This window comes from Trichomonascus vanleenenianus (genome assembly GCF_965637985.1).
Source record: "Trichomonascus vanleenenianus strain CLIB 3782 genome assembly, contig: TRVA0_004S, whole genome shotgun sequence".
NCBI lineage: Eukaryota > Fungi > Ascomycota > Dipodascomycetes > Dipodascales > Trichomonascaceae > Blastobotrys > Blastobotrys vanleenenianus.
In genome coordinates, this window is record NW_027481883.1 from 85509 (window position 1) to 102215 (window position 16707).

At 51.2% G+C, this 16707-nt stretch overlaps 8 protein-coding genes across 8 annotated transcripts; 3 read left to right on the forward strand and 5 right to left on the reverse strand.

The window, feature by feature from the left end:
* Positions 1 to 22: 22 nt before the first annotated feature.
* Positions 23 to 1713, forward strand: TRVA0_004S00848 (uncharacterized protein; the record flags this gene model as incomplete). Its single annotated transcript, XM_076682633.1, has 3 exons — positions 23 to 84; positions 133 to 346; positions 400 to 1713. The coding sequence occupies 3 exons, from the start codon at positions 23 to 25 to the stop codon at positions 1711 to 1713; spliced, it is 1590 nt and encodes a 529-aa protein (XP_076542995.1).
* A 514-nt stretch (positions 1714 to 2227) lies between these two features.
* TRVA0_004S00870 (uncharacterized protein) lies at positions 2228 to 2491 on the reverse strand (the record flags this gene model as incomplete). Its single annotated transcript, XM_076682634.1, has 1 exon — positions 2228 to 2491. One exon carries the CDS (start codon positions 2489 to 2491, stop codon positions 2228 to 2230), a length of 264 nt encoding a protein of 87 aa, XP_076542996.1.
* Positions 2492 to 3724: 1233 nt separating this feature from the next.
* On the reverse strand, positions 3725 to 4747 carry HIS1 (ATP phosphoribosyltransferase; the record flags this gene model as incomplete). Its single annotated transcript, XM_076682635.1, has 2 exons — positions 3725 to 4569; positions 4696 to 4747. 2 exons carry the CDS (start codon positions 4745 to 4747, stop codon positions 3725 to 3727), a joined length of 897 nt encoding a protein of 298 aa, XP_076542997.1.
* Positions 4748 to 5645: 898 nt separating this feature from the next.
* Positions 5646 to 6024, forward strand: RPS28B (eS28 family ribosomal protein; the record flags this gene model as incomplete). The annotated part of the gene is made up of 2 exons (XM_076682636.1): positions 5646 to 5648; positions 5821 to 6024. The coding sequence occupies 2 exons, from the start codon at positions 5646 to 5648 to the stop codon at positions 6022 to 6024; spliced, it is 207 nt and encodes a 68-aa protein (XP_076542998.1).
* A 227-nt stretch (positions 6025 to 6251) lies between these two features.
* TRVA0_004S00936 (PHO85 cyclin family protein) lies at positions 6252 to 7808 on the reverse strand (the record flags this gene model as incomplete). The annotated part of the gene is made up of 1 exon (XM_076682637.1): positions 6252 to 7808. One exon carries the CDS (start codon positions 7806 to 7808, stop codon positions 6252 to 6254), a length of 1557 nt encoding a protein of 518 aa, XP_076542999.1.
* Positions 7809 to 8509: 701 nt separating this feature from the next.
* On the forward strand, positions 8510 to 8833 carry PET117 (Pet117p; the record flags this gene model as incomplete). The annotated part of the gene is made up of 2 exons (XM_076682638.1): positions 8510 to 8605; positions 8654 to 8833. The coding sequence occupies 2 exons, from the start codon at positions 8510 to 8512 to the stop codon at positions 8831 to 8833; spliced, it is 276 nt and encodes a 91-aa protein (XP_076543000.1).
* Positions 8834 to 10114: 1281 nt separating this feature from the next.
* On the reverse strand, positions 10115 to 11947 carry CPS1 (M20 family metallopeptidase; the record flags this gene model as incomplete). Its single annotated transcript, XM_076682639.1, has 1 exon — positions 10115 to 11947. One exon carries the CDS (start codon positions 11945 to 11947, stop codon positions 10115 to 10117), a length of 1833 nt encoding a protein of 610 aa, XP_076543001.1.
* Positions 11948 to 12912: 965 nt separating this feature from the next.
* Positions 12913 to 15784, reverse strand: ADE3 (C-1-tetrahydrofolate synthase; the record flags this gene model as incomplete). The annotated part of the gene is made up of 2 exons (XM_076682640.1): positions 12913 to 15697; positions 15750 to 15784. The coding sequence occupies 2 exons, from the start codon at positions 15782 to 15784 to the stop codon at positions 12913 to 12915; spliced, it is 2820 nt and encodes a 939-aa protein (XP_076543002.1).
* Between the last annotated feature and the right edge of the window lie 923 nt (positions 15785 to 16707).

The window sequence follows — 16707 nt, forward strand, 5'->3', positions numbered from 1 at the left end:
CCTCGTATTACTGCAGTTATCAATGGAGAAGACCATTTGTGATAACATTGACTATATCATTACTCAGATCACATCCGGGCATCCGTATGCAATCCCGCTTTGACTATTAGCGGCGGAAGCTAATCGTAATAGGTCATTGGACGGAATACGCACTGGAATTGCTCAGGCAAATGAAAAAATTGCATCATTCCGACTCGCAGAATGCTCGACCGCTATTACCAGCCGGATTGATGTCCTCTGTAAGGAATTGAGAACCTGTAAAGCCAACACTGGTGTCATATTCATGGATATCGTCGAGTTGGCAGCGACGTACGGTAATGATTATTGGCGATTCATTCATCTGGCAGTAAGTATCCGCAAACTGAAAAAAAAAGGATATAATTGCTTATTCGTTTGAAGGATTATTGGATCCGCAATAAGAGCCTTGTTGACCCAGCACGATTGTCTCGTTTGCTGTCACATACTCTAGAGTCGTGGGAATTCTGCTACCTTGTCTGCGTAATTGTCGATAACTGCAATCCGCGCCTCCCGGCAAAGACCCTAAAGGGGACCAATGCTGATTTGCAGCGGCAAATACTTGACGCTATTGAGAGATGCGACAATCCTACAAAGTGCTGCTTTCTTTGCAAGATCGTAATTCGAATGGAGCTCAAGAGCTACATCTTATCAAACTACAATGAACCACTCAAGCGGATTAATCGATTAAGATGCGGATATAGTCTCATGCACCGGGTTCTAAAGTGTCAGAAGCCTTCTAACGCGTTTCTAGGAACGGGGTACGAAGGCGTAGACAACATTCGTGGGCCATCGTGGCTCCATTACTACGACTCGACTGTCTATCTTTGGATGAAAAGTAGGTCCTCCAACAAAGATGTGGTAGCAATTGGACGGCAGCCGGTTTTATTAGCCTGCGTAGGGCTCACAGTCGAGTTTTCCGTTTCAGATGGAATTCTTCTGCAACGCAGCGGCTCATCTACAATGGCCCAAACACATTGGCAATTCGCCTTTGTCTCGGACGCAGCGAAGAATACATTCTGCCTACTGGTCGACCCCAACCACAGCAGCAATAATAGCCTTTCAGGCTCACCTCTAGAAGCGTCCATCATCAGAAGCACTTCCGAATCCAGCACAGATGTTACGAGTCCTAACAATACCACCGAGCGGACCGTCCCAGAGTTCTCTCAGCAGGTGGCCCGAGTACCAGACGTGAGAATAATTACGCGAATTCAGCAGGCTAAAACTACGGCTATTCCAGTCAGCTCTCAGCGAGAAGCCGAAAAACGGCGTGAAAGGAAAACCTACAGTCAGGCAAATGAGGCACTATTGCAGCTTTCTGCGCCTTTTTCTTTAGTGTCTCCGGACGAGTCGATAGAGCTTATGGGTCTAGGCATTCACGCGAGTCCCATCCCTCTGCCCACTACATGTGCTGTCGATGAAGACGCTGTGACTATATCATTGGAGGATGCCTATTTTGATAATCGATCCGACCTACAGCTGGGCATGGGTGCGAAAGATGTTCCTGTGCTGATGCTGCCACGGAATGTCGATGAAATTAACCGGTCTGTCAAATACGAGCTGCTACGAAAAGTGGATCAATTCATGGCTGACCTTACTCGAGTTGAGGTGGCAGTGCTGGCCAAGAAAAGGGTCGCTTTGAACAAGCTGTATGAGCTTCGAAGGAGGTTCGCCAAAACCCACCGAGTGCGCAAATGAGTACCCTTATAATAATGAATGCCGGTAATACCGCATTCTCTGTATTACTGTTGCATTATATTGAAATTTAAGCTTGATAGCAAATAGTTTGGCGTCATTTATCAGCAATGACTTTTTGTCACCACAGACGCTAAAGTTTTCTGTGCCATTGAGCTTGACAAACCCGCCGTCATAGTCGAATACGCCAAATGTCTCCTTATAACGTTACTGAAACAACTGTAAGTCGTATTCTGTGATACAAATACAGAGTCCATCTCCTGCGCAGTCACCTCATTCTCGGTATGCCCTCCCATATGAGCAATGGATTAATAATTGTTGCGAGTCGCCAGCATCCGGAGTATTCGTGAGATATGATCACCCATATCTCACTTTCACGTCATGCCCCTGAAGGCATCTGCATTCCTTGAAAAATTGTTGCACGGCTGCACCGGTATACGATTACTATGACAGGAGCCAATGGGGTATCTATCTCCATCATGGAACAGATAGTTAGAGATCTGACCACAAGAAGATCTTAAAGGTAATAAATTTCCCTCATATTGAGGATACTTAGATACTTTTGTTGGCAAATGAACTCCTTAGAAAGAGCTAGCATCACCGTTCCAGTAGATTTGGTCGCCAGCGAGCTCACGGGCTTGATGGGATAGGTGTTGATAAAGTACTTGATCCAGCTGACCATGACGCAGTGGGAGAGGCCGTAGGAGTTCACCATGATGGGGTAGGGGAGACCGTATAGGTTGACCATGATCGAGTCGGGAAGGACGTGGGAGTTGACCATGATCTAGTCGAGGAGGCCGTAGCACTTGTTCGAGCTTTATGGGTTGTACTGAATGCCCAGGTCCCATGACGAGTGTTGGCGTGATGGAGCCAGCCACCGCCGTCCCTGAGGAACGAGCTGGCCAGGGTAGAATCGGCGGTAGAATGGTGGGAGCTAACGCTGTGGCCTAAGGCTCTAGCTTGGATGGCAATTGCGAAGAAGAGTGTCAAGGGAGCTAAGAAAATGGACTTCATTGTTGCTTCGTACAACCAAGGACAAAAAAAAGGAAGAGAAATTGGTGGAGGAATGGAGACATATTTATAACTAAGGGGGAATTGACAACTGCTCGTTCTGAGCTGTGTTTTCCGCAAAAATGTTCAAATATAATCTATTTAGTCGTGCTTGTCTTATAATCTAGAAATTATACAAGCTTCACATGGCGTCATAAGCGTTGCTTGTCGTAAAAGTCGCGACGCTATGGGAAAAAAGAGGCAGAGTACTTGGGCTATAGCAATGCCAATTGGTAGCCGAGGTACTGAGACTCATTTTGGATCTTTAGGCGATATTGGCCAAGATGTGGATTACGTGTTAATGAGGTCCTGTCGCTAGCTTATTAGAAGCTGTATCCACATCGAAGGACCTTATACCTGGTGGTTCAACCAATTCACCTTGTCTGACCCCATGCGAACGAAGCAATTGCATTCAGGGTCTGTCTATACATTAAATCTTAATTTCCAGCAAAAATCGAAGCAAGATTCCAGGCGAATTTCATAAGGCATAATTTACCCTTCCACGCCGACGGTATTTGACGACCCGGGAAACGGCTTCACTCAGGAACGGCTGATCCTGCAAGACACGGCTTTCCATGATCGGCAATTGTACTGTACCTGTGATCCAACAGCCAACATATTAGACTACGATATCCTATAGCAGTTGCTGAAATGACGTATTTCGTACCTATGTACCGAATATTTGTCGGCGAGTACCTGCTATAACTGTTGGCGAGTACCTGGCTGGAGAAGCGCATGAAGTACCTTCACCAAACCCAGGTACCTCAACACTACTACTCCACGTTAGCATCTATGGACTCTAACTTGCACAGTACGGTCTAATGCGACTGTAGCTGAATACGGAAAGTTGACAGATTACAACGTAAAAGGTAGAATACAATAGCTGGGTAATGCAAAAAAAAGAACGAATAATGGTAAGCACTTGCAAACAGTTCGCTTATTAAGATCACATTAAGACATCTATCTAAACTCGGCAGTTGGAAATCTGGAAAACAATGATATCCTTGGCACCTGCAGCTGAGAGCCGATCCATGATATCCGCGATACTCTTCTTCTCGACCATGCTGGAAATGGCAACCCAATCGCCGTGCTCGAGCGGAGTGACAGTAGCGGCTCGCCGACCGGGGGTGATCTTCAGGAGCGCATCGAGCCCGTCTCGTGGAGCATTGTAGGTGCAAAGAACGTACTTGGTGGCAGCCAGGACACCGCTGATTCGGGCAACGATCTTATCGGCGACGTCGGCGTAGTTCGAGTGCGCCGTGGATCCAATGAGGTGCGCCGAGGTCGAGAGCAGGGTGGTGATTGGCTTGAGTCCTGCGGCACGCATGGTCTCGCCAGACTCGACCAGATCGACAATGGCGTCAGCAACCCCGAGGGCGACGGCAGCTTCGACGGATCCGCCGACATACTTAATCTTCGTCGCCAGAGGCTCGCCGGCAGCCTTGCCTTCGAGCTTGCGGAAGTACTCGTCGGCAAGGTTGACAAAAGAGGTGACGATGTTCTTGCCGATGAGCTGCTTAGGGTCGGAAATGTCTCCCTTGGCGGGCACCTGGATCTGGAGCTTGCAGCTGCCAAAGCCCAGGTCGAGAATGTTCTGCACGTCGACCTGCGACTCGGCGACCTGGTCGATACCGGTAATACCGAGGGTACATCGGCCCTCGCCGACGAACCGTGGGATATCAGCAGCTGGCAGGAACACCAGCGCTACCGGCAAGTTTGTCGAGATGGCAATGTCGAGTCGGTTTGATCTGTGGAACTGGATGTCAGCGCCCTCCAGGAGCTGGATGGCCTTCTGGTAGAGTCTGCCCTCTATTATTAAATCATCTGTTAGTCAACCTGTTCTTTTTAACCAAGGATATCCATATATATATATATATATATATTAGCCGAGATAGATCTCGCTAACTGAGATAGATGGACAAGGGGTGTACATACTTTTTGGCACCGCAAACAGCAGTTTATCGGTTAGGTGGTTAACGAGATCCATGTTGATAGGGTATCTAACGAGCAAAACGGATAACGGGGGAATAAATAAATAAAATAATCAATAGTATTAATAAGCTACTATCGCCGGTGTATCAAGTAGCTCTTATACTGAGGTGGGAAGTTGAAGAGATCAATTCCGGATCTTAGTCACTTTGTCACACTAACACTACTATAACCGCAACACTATAGAGGCGTGCTTTCTATGCAGTTTTACTACGTACTGTGCTGTGCTTACTACACGATGTGTATATGACTGAATATGCAAGGGAATAGACATATCTATGCGTGCTGTTTGAATTGAATCATACTTTTAATATCCCACTATGTACACCCCACCGAATGGCCTCGAAACGTCTCGAGATTGGTCTGTCAACACGTAGTGCTACAAAGTCTCTCGACCAACGTGCCTGCCATGATTAGAGTAGGAATTGCCACTGCAGTCTATATGTTACTATTTATCACATTCCTGAGCTCAATTGTTCCGTAGACGAATGATCAAGATCCCGATGGAATAGCCGAGCTTGTCTCGAATGTTAACATAGTCAAAAATGTTAGGGGCTGGAATTTTTCAGTACTAAATATCCTCGCGTAGACATTCTTCCGTGCGTGCATGCCAGCACGCCACACTAGCTTACCTTCCATTAGCAGTCACACAAACATCACGTGCGATTAGGCGCACGCAAGCCTTTCTATTCCCAACCAGATTAGCCGCACGCCACTCTCCAGAATTCCGGCCCGGAAACCGAATCGCTTCTACGTAGGTGGTAAGACACGGTCAGCCGTCCAGCGTGCCCACGCAGCTAGCTACTGGGGGGCCATTTGGGACCACTGCCAAAGACAACCTTTGAAAAAAATTGTGTTCTGACCATCTATACACGACCGTCTAACGATACATAAAAATGGTAGGTAAACGACGGGGAACTGCTGAAATTTCTCTCTATTTGCTGAATCACGTGAATGAAGTTCTGGCGTCTTTTTAAGCGAAGGGCCGAATGACAGTTCGGCGTTTTTTGAAGGAGAGGGAGAAGCATACGACGGAGATCAACGATTTTGATTGCTAACTAATACGTAAAGGATTCTAAAGCCCAGCCAGTCAAGCTTGCCAAGGTTATCAAGGTTCTCGGCCGAACCGGTTCCCGAGGTGGTGTCACTCAGGTCCGAGTCGAGTTCATCGACGACGAGTCCCGATCTATTGTCCGAAACGTTAAGGGCCCAGTCCGAGAAGACGACATTCTCTGCCTCATGGAGTCCGAGCGAGAGGCCCGACGATTGCGATAAGCGCAATGTATATATATTCTTCAAAAATATATTGTAATGATGACCATCTTGGCCTGCGGAGTTTGTGTAGACAAACCGCTGAAAACATATGGGGGGCCAGCCCCCCAGACTCCCCGTAGTGACACTTCGCGTCGAATTGGGTTGATTCATATGCCATAGTATACAAAATATTACTCATTAAAAGCTCATTATCTCGTCATAGTCGTCTCTAAAGGACCCCAATGCATTTACCCCTGCTCCTTTTGCCAGAACCGTAAAAGAAGATCCCCGTACCGCTGAAGCTCCTCGACCGAAATCATCAACCGGAAGTCTGTCAGGAGTAGAAACTGCAGCTCGAGATGGTTCAATTCGTCCACAGGCAGACCCCCGACTTTGGCATACCGCGAGTTCTTATAAAACACGTCGGAAAAGAACTTGGACGCCACTGTAACCCCGGCAATGATGAGTCGGTGGATGTTATAGCTGTCTATGACAAACAGCGGGTAGTTCGTGGCTGGCGTCCCTGCTGAGCCCTCTCCGTGAGCCGCCGCGGCCGCTGCCCGCTGGGCAATACGGTCAAAGTACACCAGCAACGAGATAAACACCTCGTTCGTCGTCGGACAGTACTTTAGAATGCGCGATAAGTACGCATGCAGGCTGATTGCCGGCACATTGCGCCCGTGGAACGCGAGCACATTGGCCGTGAACGCTTCCTCGTTCCCATCGTCCGATGGAAGTGGATACTGCTGCGGTTGGATGGCGTCGTTTGTCTGTACAATCTTCTGGAGCAGCGCCGTGAGCATGACAATTACGTCCGCCACGGGGTGGTTGGCAATGTCTAAGTGCTCACCACCAACACCACCACTACTAGGAGCATTGGACCCGCCTGAAGTGGTGGTGGTCGTCGTCGAGTTGGCTGGATTCGCATTGGTAATGTTAGTGGCGGCTTCGCCCGACGCTGTTGGCGCCGCAGGCTCGGCCAAGGTAAGGTTAGTAGTGGCCGACGCTGGGCGCGGCATGAACCGGTGCGACTGGAGGCTCGACGGCTGAGATGTGCTGAAATGTCGCGGGTCACTCGAGTAGCTCCCTGCGTAGGTGACGCTGGACCGCCTCGCTGCTAGCGGGTCCGGCAGGGTCATCGCCTTGTGTAATTGATGCGTCGGCGGGGCATTCGGGAACTGAAATCCGGCAGCGGGCGCGTCGTCTACGGCCATTGGCTCGTGGTGGCCCTCGTGGGACTGGGCGCTAAGCTTCGTGGTCAGCAGCGACGTGCGCGGCTGGATGGGCATCGAGTGGCTGTGGTCGCTCGGGAACGACGAGGGCGGGAACGCTGCGCCACTCGACTCGAACGAGTGCTGCTGCTGCTGCTGCTGTGGGTCCTCGTAGTAAGGTGGCGCCGCGCTCTTGTACGAGGACGCGACCGAGGACGGCTCGTTGGTGTGCGGCGCCAGGCGCGACGCCGAAGTCGGCGAGAAGTACGACGAGGTCGTCGCCGACGCCGAGAACGGGTATCGCAGCTGGTTCGTCTGGATCTGTGGCAGCTTGATGTAGCTGGAATGGCCCGTCGTCGTGGCCGAGCTCGCAGCGCTCGCCAGCTCGCTCGAGCTGCCGCCATTGCGCGCGGGGATGCCTATGGGCTCCGTCATTTGCGCCGCCCCTTGCACCTGGCGCTCAAACGCCTGCTGGGCCAGCTGCTGGTGCTGGAAGTAGTGGTATTGTCCAGACGACGACGACGACGGAGACGGTGTCGACGGCCGCCTGCTCATGATGCTGGGGTCCGCGTTGTTGTCATTTCCAATCTGCATGGCGGCTGGACACCCACCGGGTACTCTTCGGCGGAATGGGAAACGACGAGGGGGGAGCGTTGTATATATAAAATATATATACTACTCTTCTTCTCTTCTATATGTATTGAAAGAGGACTGGTCCGTGGTTCTTTGATGGGCTACGCTTTCCGGCGATGGTTTCTGGGTGGTTTATCGAATGGCTCACCGATAGACAGCGTTCCCTCCGCACACGGTCCAATGATATCGCCCGAAATCAAGTGTTGTTTTATGTCGGTAGGGAGCCGTATGCACCACTACACCCGCAATCTCTGTGCCTCGCGCTATGACAATGTACGCCCGGTAGATACGCCACAAAGATATGATTGCGGCTTTAATAATAGTTGTAGCGATAGTATCTACCTAGTTTGAATCTGGCAATGCCGGCTATAGAGAGAGTTCAATGATAGGCATGCGCCGCTGACGGCTGAGGCCCGATAACGGGGAGTTCCGGCGGTGGGGTGGGTCACCGAAAGGACTGATTGAGCCAGGACTAACTCGAAGACACACTCTGTAGAGGATGATGAGCTCGGGGAAGCTACTGAGGGGCTGGCCCCCCAGACTGCCCGTGGCTCCGCTGCGCGGGGGGGTTGGATCGTTTGGCGAAGCGAAGCCCGATCATGTCCCAAATCTCACATCATGCATATACTCAAACTTTCGACGACATTATAGAGAGATAAAACATGTCCCGAGCGGCCAAGATTACTTTCGCGGTTACTACAGCGCTCTCTGCAGTGACTGTGTTCGCTGTGCACATCATCCAGGCCGAGGAGCGAGAGGTATGTTTAGCTATGTAGGTCTAATATGAATCTGTTTAACACCTGTAGGCGCTGCACCAGGGACCCATCAAAGACCGCGAGCGAGTCAGGCTGCGAGAGGAGAAGAAGCAGACCGAGCAGCAGAAGCAGAGATCGGCGGAGTACGAGTTGCAGAAGCAGCTGCGCGAAGAGTACTCGAAGGTGCAAGACGTATCGGATCCCATCAAAGAGGCCAGTGATAAAAAGTGATCTGCCCACTATTCCTAGATCTGTAAATAGCCTTTTGTACATATGTTGATATTATTTTGTCCGTCATTTTACGCTATTCTCCATGTGGGTCTGCTACAATTCTTGAAGTAAGCGCGTAGATTGCTAGGATGAATGAAGAATTCACTACAGATCATTCATTAGAATGATGAAAGTTTCACCGGCATATCATGAATTCGCTTTATAACATAAATGAATTTACAAGAATTTAATGAATTCGTTAGGATGAATACTTGATTTGATGAAAACCGGTAATTCGTAGCAAACCTTGGCTCTATATGCATTGATCTTTCTACAAATAATCTATTTACGAATGAACAAGTGCCTGGAATTGATAATTGCTAATACTGTACTACCGGTACTACTGGTAGTTTGTTTGTTTTTTCAAAGATTTGTTTTTAATAGTGTCTAAGCTTGGATTGCTTTGTCGAGAATAGGCTAGATCGCTTGGGCTGTTCAAACGGATAGTCGACCATGTATCGCTTTAGCTCGTAGGCAACTTCGGTAGCCTCTCGAAACGATATATTCTCGTCCTCACAGGTAATAACGTTGCAATTGGGGACAAACTCACTCCAATCCTCGGGGAATCTGCAATATAAAGCGAGAAAAGCCATGTAGCACGGCATAGAGAATACTCTCCTGGGAATGTGCTCTTCATATGCACTAACAAGACTATACACCCTGTCAGTGGTTTCTTCCGCTGACCAATTGCTCCTGAGAGCGGCTATATTGATTAGAGCAAGCTGGTTATTGGCGTGCTTAGTGAGCGCCGGTCTCAACTCACGGTAGATGGCACGCCCCGCATCCCTGTTGCCATCACGCGTCCTCAAAACCAAATTTAACCACGACAGCAGAGGCAATGCTTCTACCGGCACTTTATCCAGCAGTTGCTTCGTTTCAGACCCTCGGACAGTGCTCATTAACGCATCGCTCCAATGCTTGGGGTCCCATCCAACACGGTACGCCGGGAATCCCCACCATCCCTGACTGGTTCTATACTCCACGCTCTCCGGCTGTTTAGTATACTTGTCCAACAGTCGAAGCTCAAGATTGTAAATGGGCTCAAATTTATAAACAACCATTCTTGCCTATTGGCATTGGTGATATATCCCACTGATATATATTACCTAGGTACGGTAGTTGATGCATAGGTAGACCACATATGGGGTTCATCCATGAAACAGACAAGATTCACCTATGGTATGGGGGACAAAGCGTAACAAATAGTAATTGATTAGAGCTATGGATATAGTTAATTGAGGGTTAGATATTCTGAAGGTACAAGTAGTAGAAAGCGACTGTCTCAAGGTGGGCTTCAATTGAGATGTGCTCGTTGACCGTGTGGAAGCCTGGGTCATCCTCTATTCGCTGTGGAGTGAACCGGTAGATATTCTTCGACAGGTTCCAGAAGTATCGCGTGTCAGTGTTGCCAGTCATGAGGAATGGGGCGACGACAAGGTTGTGCGCCTGCTGGAATTTGGTCTCACCTCGCTTCAAAACGGCGTCGAGATCAAGCAGCGGACCACTGAACTCCTCAAAGATGTATCGAACAGAGCCAGCAAACTCGTTCCAGGCCTCGGTCCCAATTGGCGCCACCGGAGATGGCGGAAGGGTTGGTCCGACTTCAGTGAGCTCGAAGAACTGGCCCTCGTGCTGGGTCTCGACAATGGTCTTGCCATTGTACTTGACACCGAGACCGTGGTTATTAGCAACCTGCTTGATGTTGCCAAGGAGCTTCTCAATAATGCTCTCAATCGTTTCCTCCACGGCGATTCGCTGGTCAACTCGGATGGTGACCTTCTCTGGCAGGGCATTGATCTTGACACCGGCGTGGAAGACATTGACAGCCTGCGAGGTCTGCATGTTGTACAGAACCATTGGGTGGATGTCCTTGAGCTGGTCGATGACGGCGGCGTTGGCCGCCTCCGATTTGTCGACATTGAGCAGCAGCTGTCGCTCCTGTGGAGACATGTTGTCGGAGTGAACAGCGAGACACTGCAGTGCCGCAAGGAGTGGGTTTCGTGGAGTCAGTCGCGGGGTATACGGGCTGTTCTCAATGACCTGGACAAGCTCAGCAGCAATGCCGATGCCAGTGTGTGGCGGAGGAATGGATCCGTGGCCACCAGCAGTGTACAGAGTGATCTCGGCTGGGTATCGACCCTTCTCGCCAACCGCCACGAGTGCAACATCGGTGCCCTTTACCCGCAACACGCCAGAGCCGCCCTCATCAACAACAGCGTGGACAGAGTCTGGGCCGTACCGGCTCTCGAGCTCGGCAGCCAGAGCGCCAGCACCGTGCACACCACCGCTCTCTTCGTCGTAGCCGAAAGCCAAAATGACTGGCCGCTTTGGCACAAAGTCCTTCTCGAGGAGAAGCTCAATAGACTCGAGGATAGACACAAGCGGGTTCTTGTCATCGACGGCACCCCGGCCCCAGATGACTCGCCCGTCGAAGTGGCCGCTGAATGGCGGGTAGTTCCACTCGTGCTCGGTCTCCTCTGGCACTGGGACGACGTCCTGGTGGGCCATGAGCACGATCGGCTTGGCAGAGCTGTCCTTGCCCTCCCAGGTGAACAGAAGGCCGAACTTGTTGATAGTCTCCTTCTTGAGCTTGGAGTGGACCAGTGGGAACTTTTCCTCGAGGTAGCTGTGGAACTCGCCAAACACGTCCCATGCTGGGTCCTCGCCGGGCTGGCCCAGATCCTCGGTCGACACAGTTGGCACTCGGAGGGCACCAGAGAACTTCTCAGCGGAAATAGCCCGGTACTCCTCGCTCTTAATGTATGCAATTGGATACACAGAATCATCCTTAGGAGGCTCAATGACCGGCGGGTTCACGCAGATACCATCGGTAGGAACCGGCTTAAGAGGGATTTTGCCATGGTGTTTGTGGTGGTCGCCCTGGTGGCATCCCTTCATGAAGGGCACCGAAAGCCCGAGGAGTCTGATGGCATGGTACCCCAAGAGCATTAAGGTCACCGCGTACAGAATTCCTCGGGCGACCTTTCGCGTGGCTGAACGGGCTGGTCGCTCGCCCTCGGCCCACGCAGGCTGGGCCTCGACCGTTGGCAGGTGCTCGTACTTTTCTGGAGCCATTGCAACGAGTTCCTCACGAATCGATATCTTTTTCACTGCTGGAACTACAACTACTGGAATCGGGATAGTCTTGCGTTTATGCGGCGATTTCTGAGTCCTATATGAAGCTGCTCCTCCACAGCACATTTCTGGACCAAGGGCCTGTATTTATGTATTCCTTCAACTCGAGACCACATAAATGCCGGGCAATTGGTTCTCCGTCCGTTTCTCGGCACTCATGCCGACAGCCCGTCATCGCCCCCGCTTCAGCCCCCATACAAGTACAGGTCTCCGCTCACGCCATACGTAATACTGATAGCACCTGCAGGCCAGCGGACTCCTATAGTCGACCGGCGTTATCGACAGACACATGTAGCCCCACATCAACATCTTCGATATGTACTGGGATGACATGATTTACCGAGTAGTACTACTCGGACCTCTAAGTCGGATTCACAAAGAGATCTACCGAAGTCCGATTTGAGACCGGAGCAATGGAGCACACGATATTAAGCACATGAAAATACTATTGACTACGGTAGTTTCCTGGGTCAATCAATGAACTATTACATTGGTTATGTCTCTGAGAGTCTCTCTAATGAAATACCTCAATAGGTTGGGTCAATTCAATAAATTTATTGTGGTACCATACCATCAACATTTATCGTCTAGTAGGGCACTATACCAGTTCTATCACCGCATAGCGGATACCGTCTTCCGCTAGATTCCAATTGGCTTAGTTTTCAAAGACAGAATCCCGTAGATTTATTGAAAATGATACAATATAACACTGATAAGTGATCTATCTATCATCAGATAGCGGATAGTTACCTACGTAGCGCGAAGCGGTGGGAACCTGTGTAGGAGGTAAAGCGGATAGTGTCATCCGTTAACTGGAATGGATCGTAAACTCTTATTCTGTGTAACTGTTGAATACACGCGTACATAACTTCGTAAAAAAGACAATAAAATATTACAAAAATCGGTTAGAAAAGACCGTCAATCTCGCCGTCTTCGTTAACCTCGACGTTCATGAAACCGCAGTGGGTTGACAAACCAGGAATGGTCTGAATAGTGCCGGCAAGGGCCATGATGTAGCCCGGACCGACCTTGAGGTCTCGCACCTTGAGGTTGCCCCAGTTTTCTGGCGCACCCTTGAGCTCTGGGTTGTCAGAGATGGAGTACTGCGTCTTAGCGATGCACACAGGCAGATTGGAGAAGCCCTGCTTGGTATAGGTCTCGATCTTCTGCTTTGCAATGTCCGAGAACTCGACGCCCGTAGCGTTGTACATCTTGGTAGCCACCTCTCGCAGAGTGCCCTCAATGCCGAGACCCTGGTCAGTCGGGTACAGGAACTTGAAGTCTCGGTTCGGAGAGTTGGCGGCCTTGACAACGCCCTTGGCGAGATCGACGGCACCCAGGCCACCCTGGGCCCAGTGGCTGGCGACAATGGCATCCTCGGCGCCCGCCTTGATGGCCTCCTCTCGGATGACGGCGTGCTCGGCCGGAGTATCGGTCTCGAAGGTGTTAATGGCGACAACCACTGGAAGGCCAAACTGCTTGGCGTTGCTAATGTGCTTGGCCAGGTTGGAGCAGCCCCGTCGCAGCATATCGACGTCCTCCTTGAGGTACGCCTCTGGCAGCGGAACGCCCGGCTTGACTTCTGGGCCGCCGCCGTGGGACTTGAGGGCTCGCACAGTAGCGACAATGACGACGACATCCGGAACAAGGCCTGAGGATCGGCACTTGATGTTGAAGAATCGCTCACCGCCCATGGTGAAGTCGAATCCGGCCTCGGTAACTACGTAGCCAGCGGTCTCCTGCTCGTCTTCGTCCTCTTCGGTACCAGCGAGCTTGAGCGCCATCTTGTCGGCCAGAACCGAAGAAGCACCAATGGAGATGTTGGCGAACGGACCGGCGTGGACAAACACCGGCGTGCCCTCGAGTGTTTGCATGAGGTTTGGCTTGATGGCATCCTTCATGATGGCAGTAAGCGCACCACCGGCGAACAGATCGTCACAGGTGATGGGCTCGCCGGCCTTGGAGGAGGCAACAACAATGTTGCCCAGCTTCTGCCGCATATCATCCATGCCATTGGCCAGAGCAAGGATAGCCATGCACTCACTGGCGACGGTAATGTCGAAGCCAGTCTCTCGCGTGTGGCCCTTTTCGGTTGGAGCAGTGCCCACGGTGACACCTCGCAAGTGCCGGTCGTTAACATCGAGCACTCGCTTCCAGGTGATCGTCTCTGGATCGACGTCGAGTCGCGCGAACTTGGTGATCTCCTCCGGGGTGAGGTCGTCCGGGTTCGTCTTGGTGATGCCCAGCTTGTTGAGCCGCTTGAGCATGGTCGGGCTGAACTTTCGCTCGCCCTTCTTAGCTGGAACCAGTCGTCGGTAGAGCGGACCGTCCTTCTGGGTGGCCTCGTGGAACATTCGGGTCTCCAGGGCGGCCGCCAGCAAATTGTTAGCGGCACCAATGGCGTGGATATCGCCGGTCAGGTGCATGTTGAACTCGTCCATCGGAATGACTTGGGAGTAGCCGCCGCCCGCAGCACCGCCCTTGATGCCGAAAGTCGGGCCCATGGATGGCTGTCGCACGTTGGCGAACGCTACCTTGCCCAGGTGGGCGCCCAGGGCCTGGGCGAGGCCCATGGTAGTAGTAGACTTGCCCTCGCCCAGCGGAGTCGGGGTAATGCCAGTGACAAGCACATACTTACCGCTCTTTCGATGGGAGAGTCGGTCGAGCAACGAGAGCTTGACCTTGGCCTTAACGTTGCCGTACATCTCCAGCTCGCTCGGCAGGATACCGCATTCAGCAGCGACATCGCTAACGTTCTTTGGTCGCTGGGCTCGCGAGATGGCAATGTCGGACGGCACTGGGGTCTGGAGCTCAACCGGCAGCGCAGTAATGCCCCGCTTTCGATGGGCCTCAAAGCACCGCTGGGCGGCCTCGAACACATTGGAAAGGAGCATGGCCACGGTCATCGGGCCCACACCACCTGGAACAGGGGTGATCTTAGAAACGACCTCGCACGCGGACTTGAAGTCCACATCGCCGACGAGTCGCTGGCCATTCTTCCGGGTAGCGTCTTTGATGTAGTTGGTGCCCACATCAATGACCACAGCGCCAGGTTTGAGCCACTCGCCCTTGACGAATGCGGGCTGGCCAATCGCAGCAACTACAATGTCGGCCTGCTTGACAATCTCCGGCACGTTGGGGGTCTTCGAGTGAACGACGGTGACCGTCGCATCGGCGTTTCGCAGCAGCGAAGCGACGGGGGTGCCCACAATGTCGGATCGGCCCAGGACGACGGCGTTCTTGCCGGCAATCTCGACATTGGACTCCTTGAGCAGGTACATAATGCCCTTTGGAGTGCAGGGCAGGAACAATGGGTTGCCGCCCTTCTTGGCAAGGTCGCCGACGTTCTGGGGGCCGAACCCGTCCACGTCCTTTTCGCAGGCGACGGCATTGGTGATCCGCGTCTCATTAATATGCGCTGGAAGAGGCAATTGCACAAGAATGCCGTGGACGCTCGGGTTCTCGTTGAGCGACTGGATCTCCTGGTACACCGTCTCCTCCGGCACAGACTCATTAAAGTTGACCACCTTGCATGTGATTCCGGCCTCCTCGGCGGCCTTGCACTTCATTCGCACATAGGTAGACGAATCTGGCCGCTCACCGACCTGGATGATGGTCAGGTAAGGCACAAACCGAGGGGTCTTTTCCTGGATAGCCTTGATTCGCGCATTCAGGTCCTCCCGGACGTTTCTACACACGGTTAGCTTGCCCAGTCGGCAGAATTGCAGGCAGCAGGACTTACTTGGCAATCTTGGCCCCGTCAATGAATTCAACCATTGGTTAGTTCTTCAATAAGCGAGTAGACGGTAGAGGAAGGGTGTTTTGAAAAAAAAAGCGAAACCGAGTCGGTTAGGTGCAGCGGAGGAGGTGTACTCGGGCCCCTCAGCCGCGTGCCGGGGGCACTTCTCTCCGAAACACTATGCTATGACTGATTTCTACTGTTTTTACAGTCCCTGCGCCCATTGGCACCTTGAAGGTGAGTATTTTGTTACATTCAATATACTGGTTTTGGTAGTTCAAATAGCATTGGCACTAAAGGTCCGTGAAGCATGGTGAGATTTAAGGTCTCACTTGGACCGTACCTGTTGGTTGGACTTCTTTGGGGGGCTAGCCCCTTAAACCCCCCTACCTAGCGACGCTCTGCATCGAACGTATGAGGCTTCATCACTTATCAAGTATTGTATCATTAGTTTCAATAAACTCACTTCTATCTTTGAACAACTAAGTAAATATTGGATGGATAATGGGGGGTCCGTGCTGGATGTCCCCTACCCATTAAGTCTAGTAACATGCCTATGCATTATCTGAGGCATATAGGTAACAGCTCTATGCGTACTCCGCGATATAAGTGATAACAGTTCATTCAGTACACGGGTACAAGTAGTTCTGGAAGATATTTGTAGTGTACTGCGTTTTTAGGTTTATAGAACAATTGGAGGGACCTGAAAATATTTTCGATCTTAATAATAGCTACAATACCGAAACATTGAATCCGGGGTACATAGTACAGTACGAGCGGACTCCGGCATTAGGTATTGCAAGTTCGTTTTGAAGAATTGAGCTATTCTAGTTGAGGATTGCAATTCAAAAAAAGCCTGGTTAGCTGTTAGTTCCTGATTCAAAGAATTCTTTAGCACAATTTCTGAGACAGATTGGATATTTACAACATTTAGTACCATTCAATTGATCTTAAACCTCGG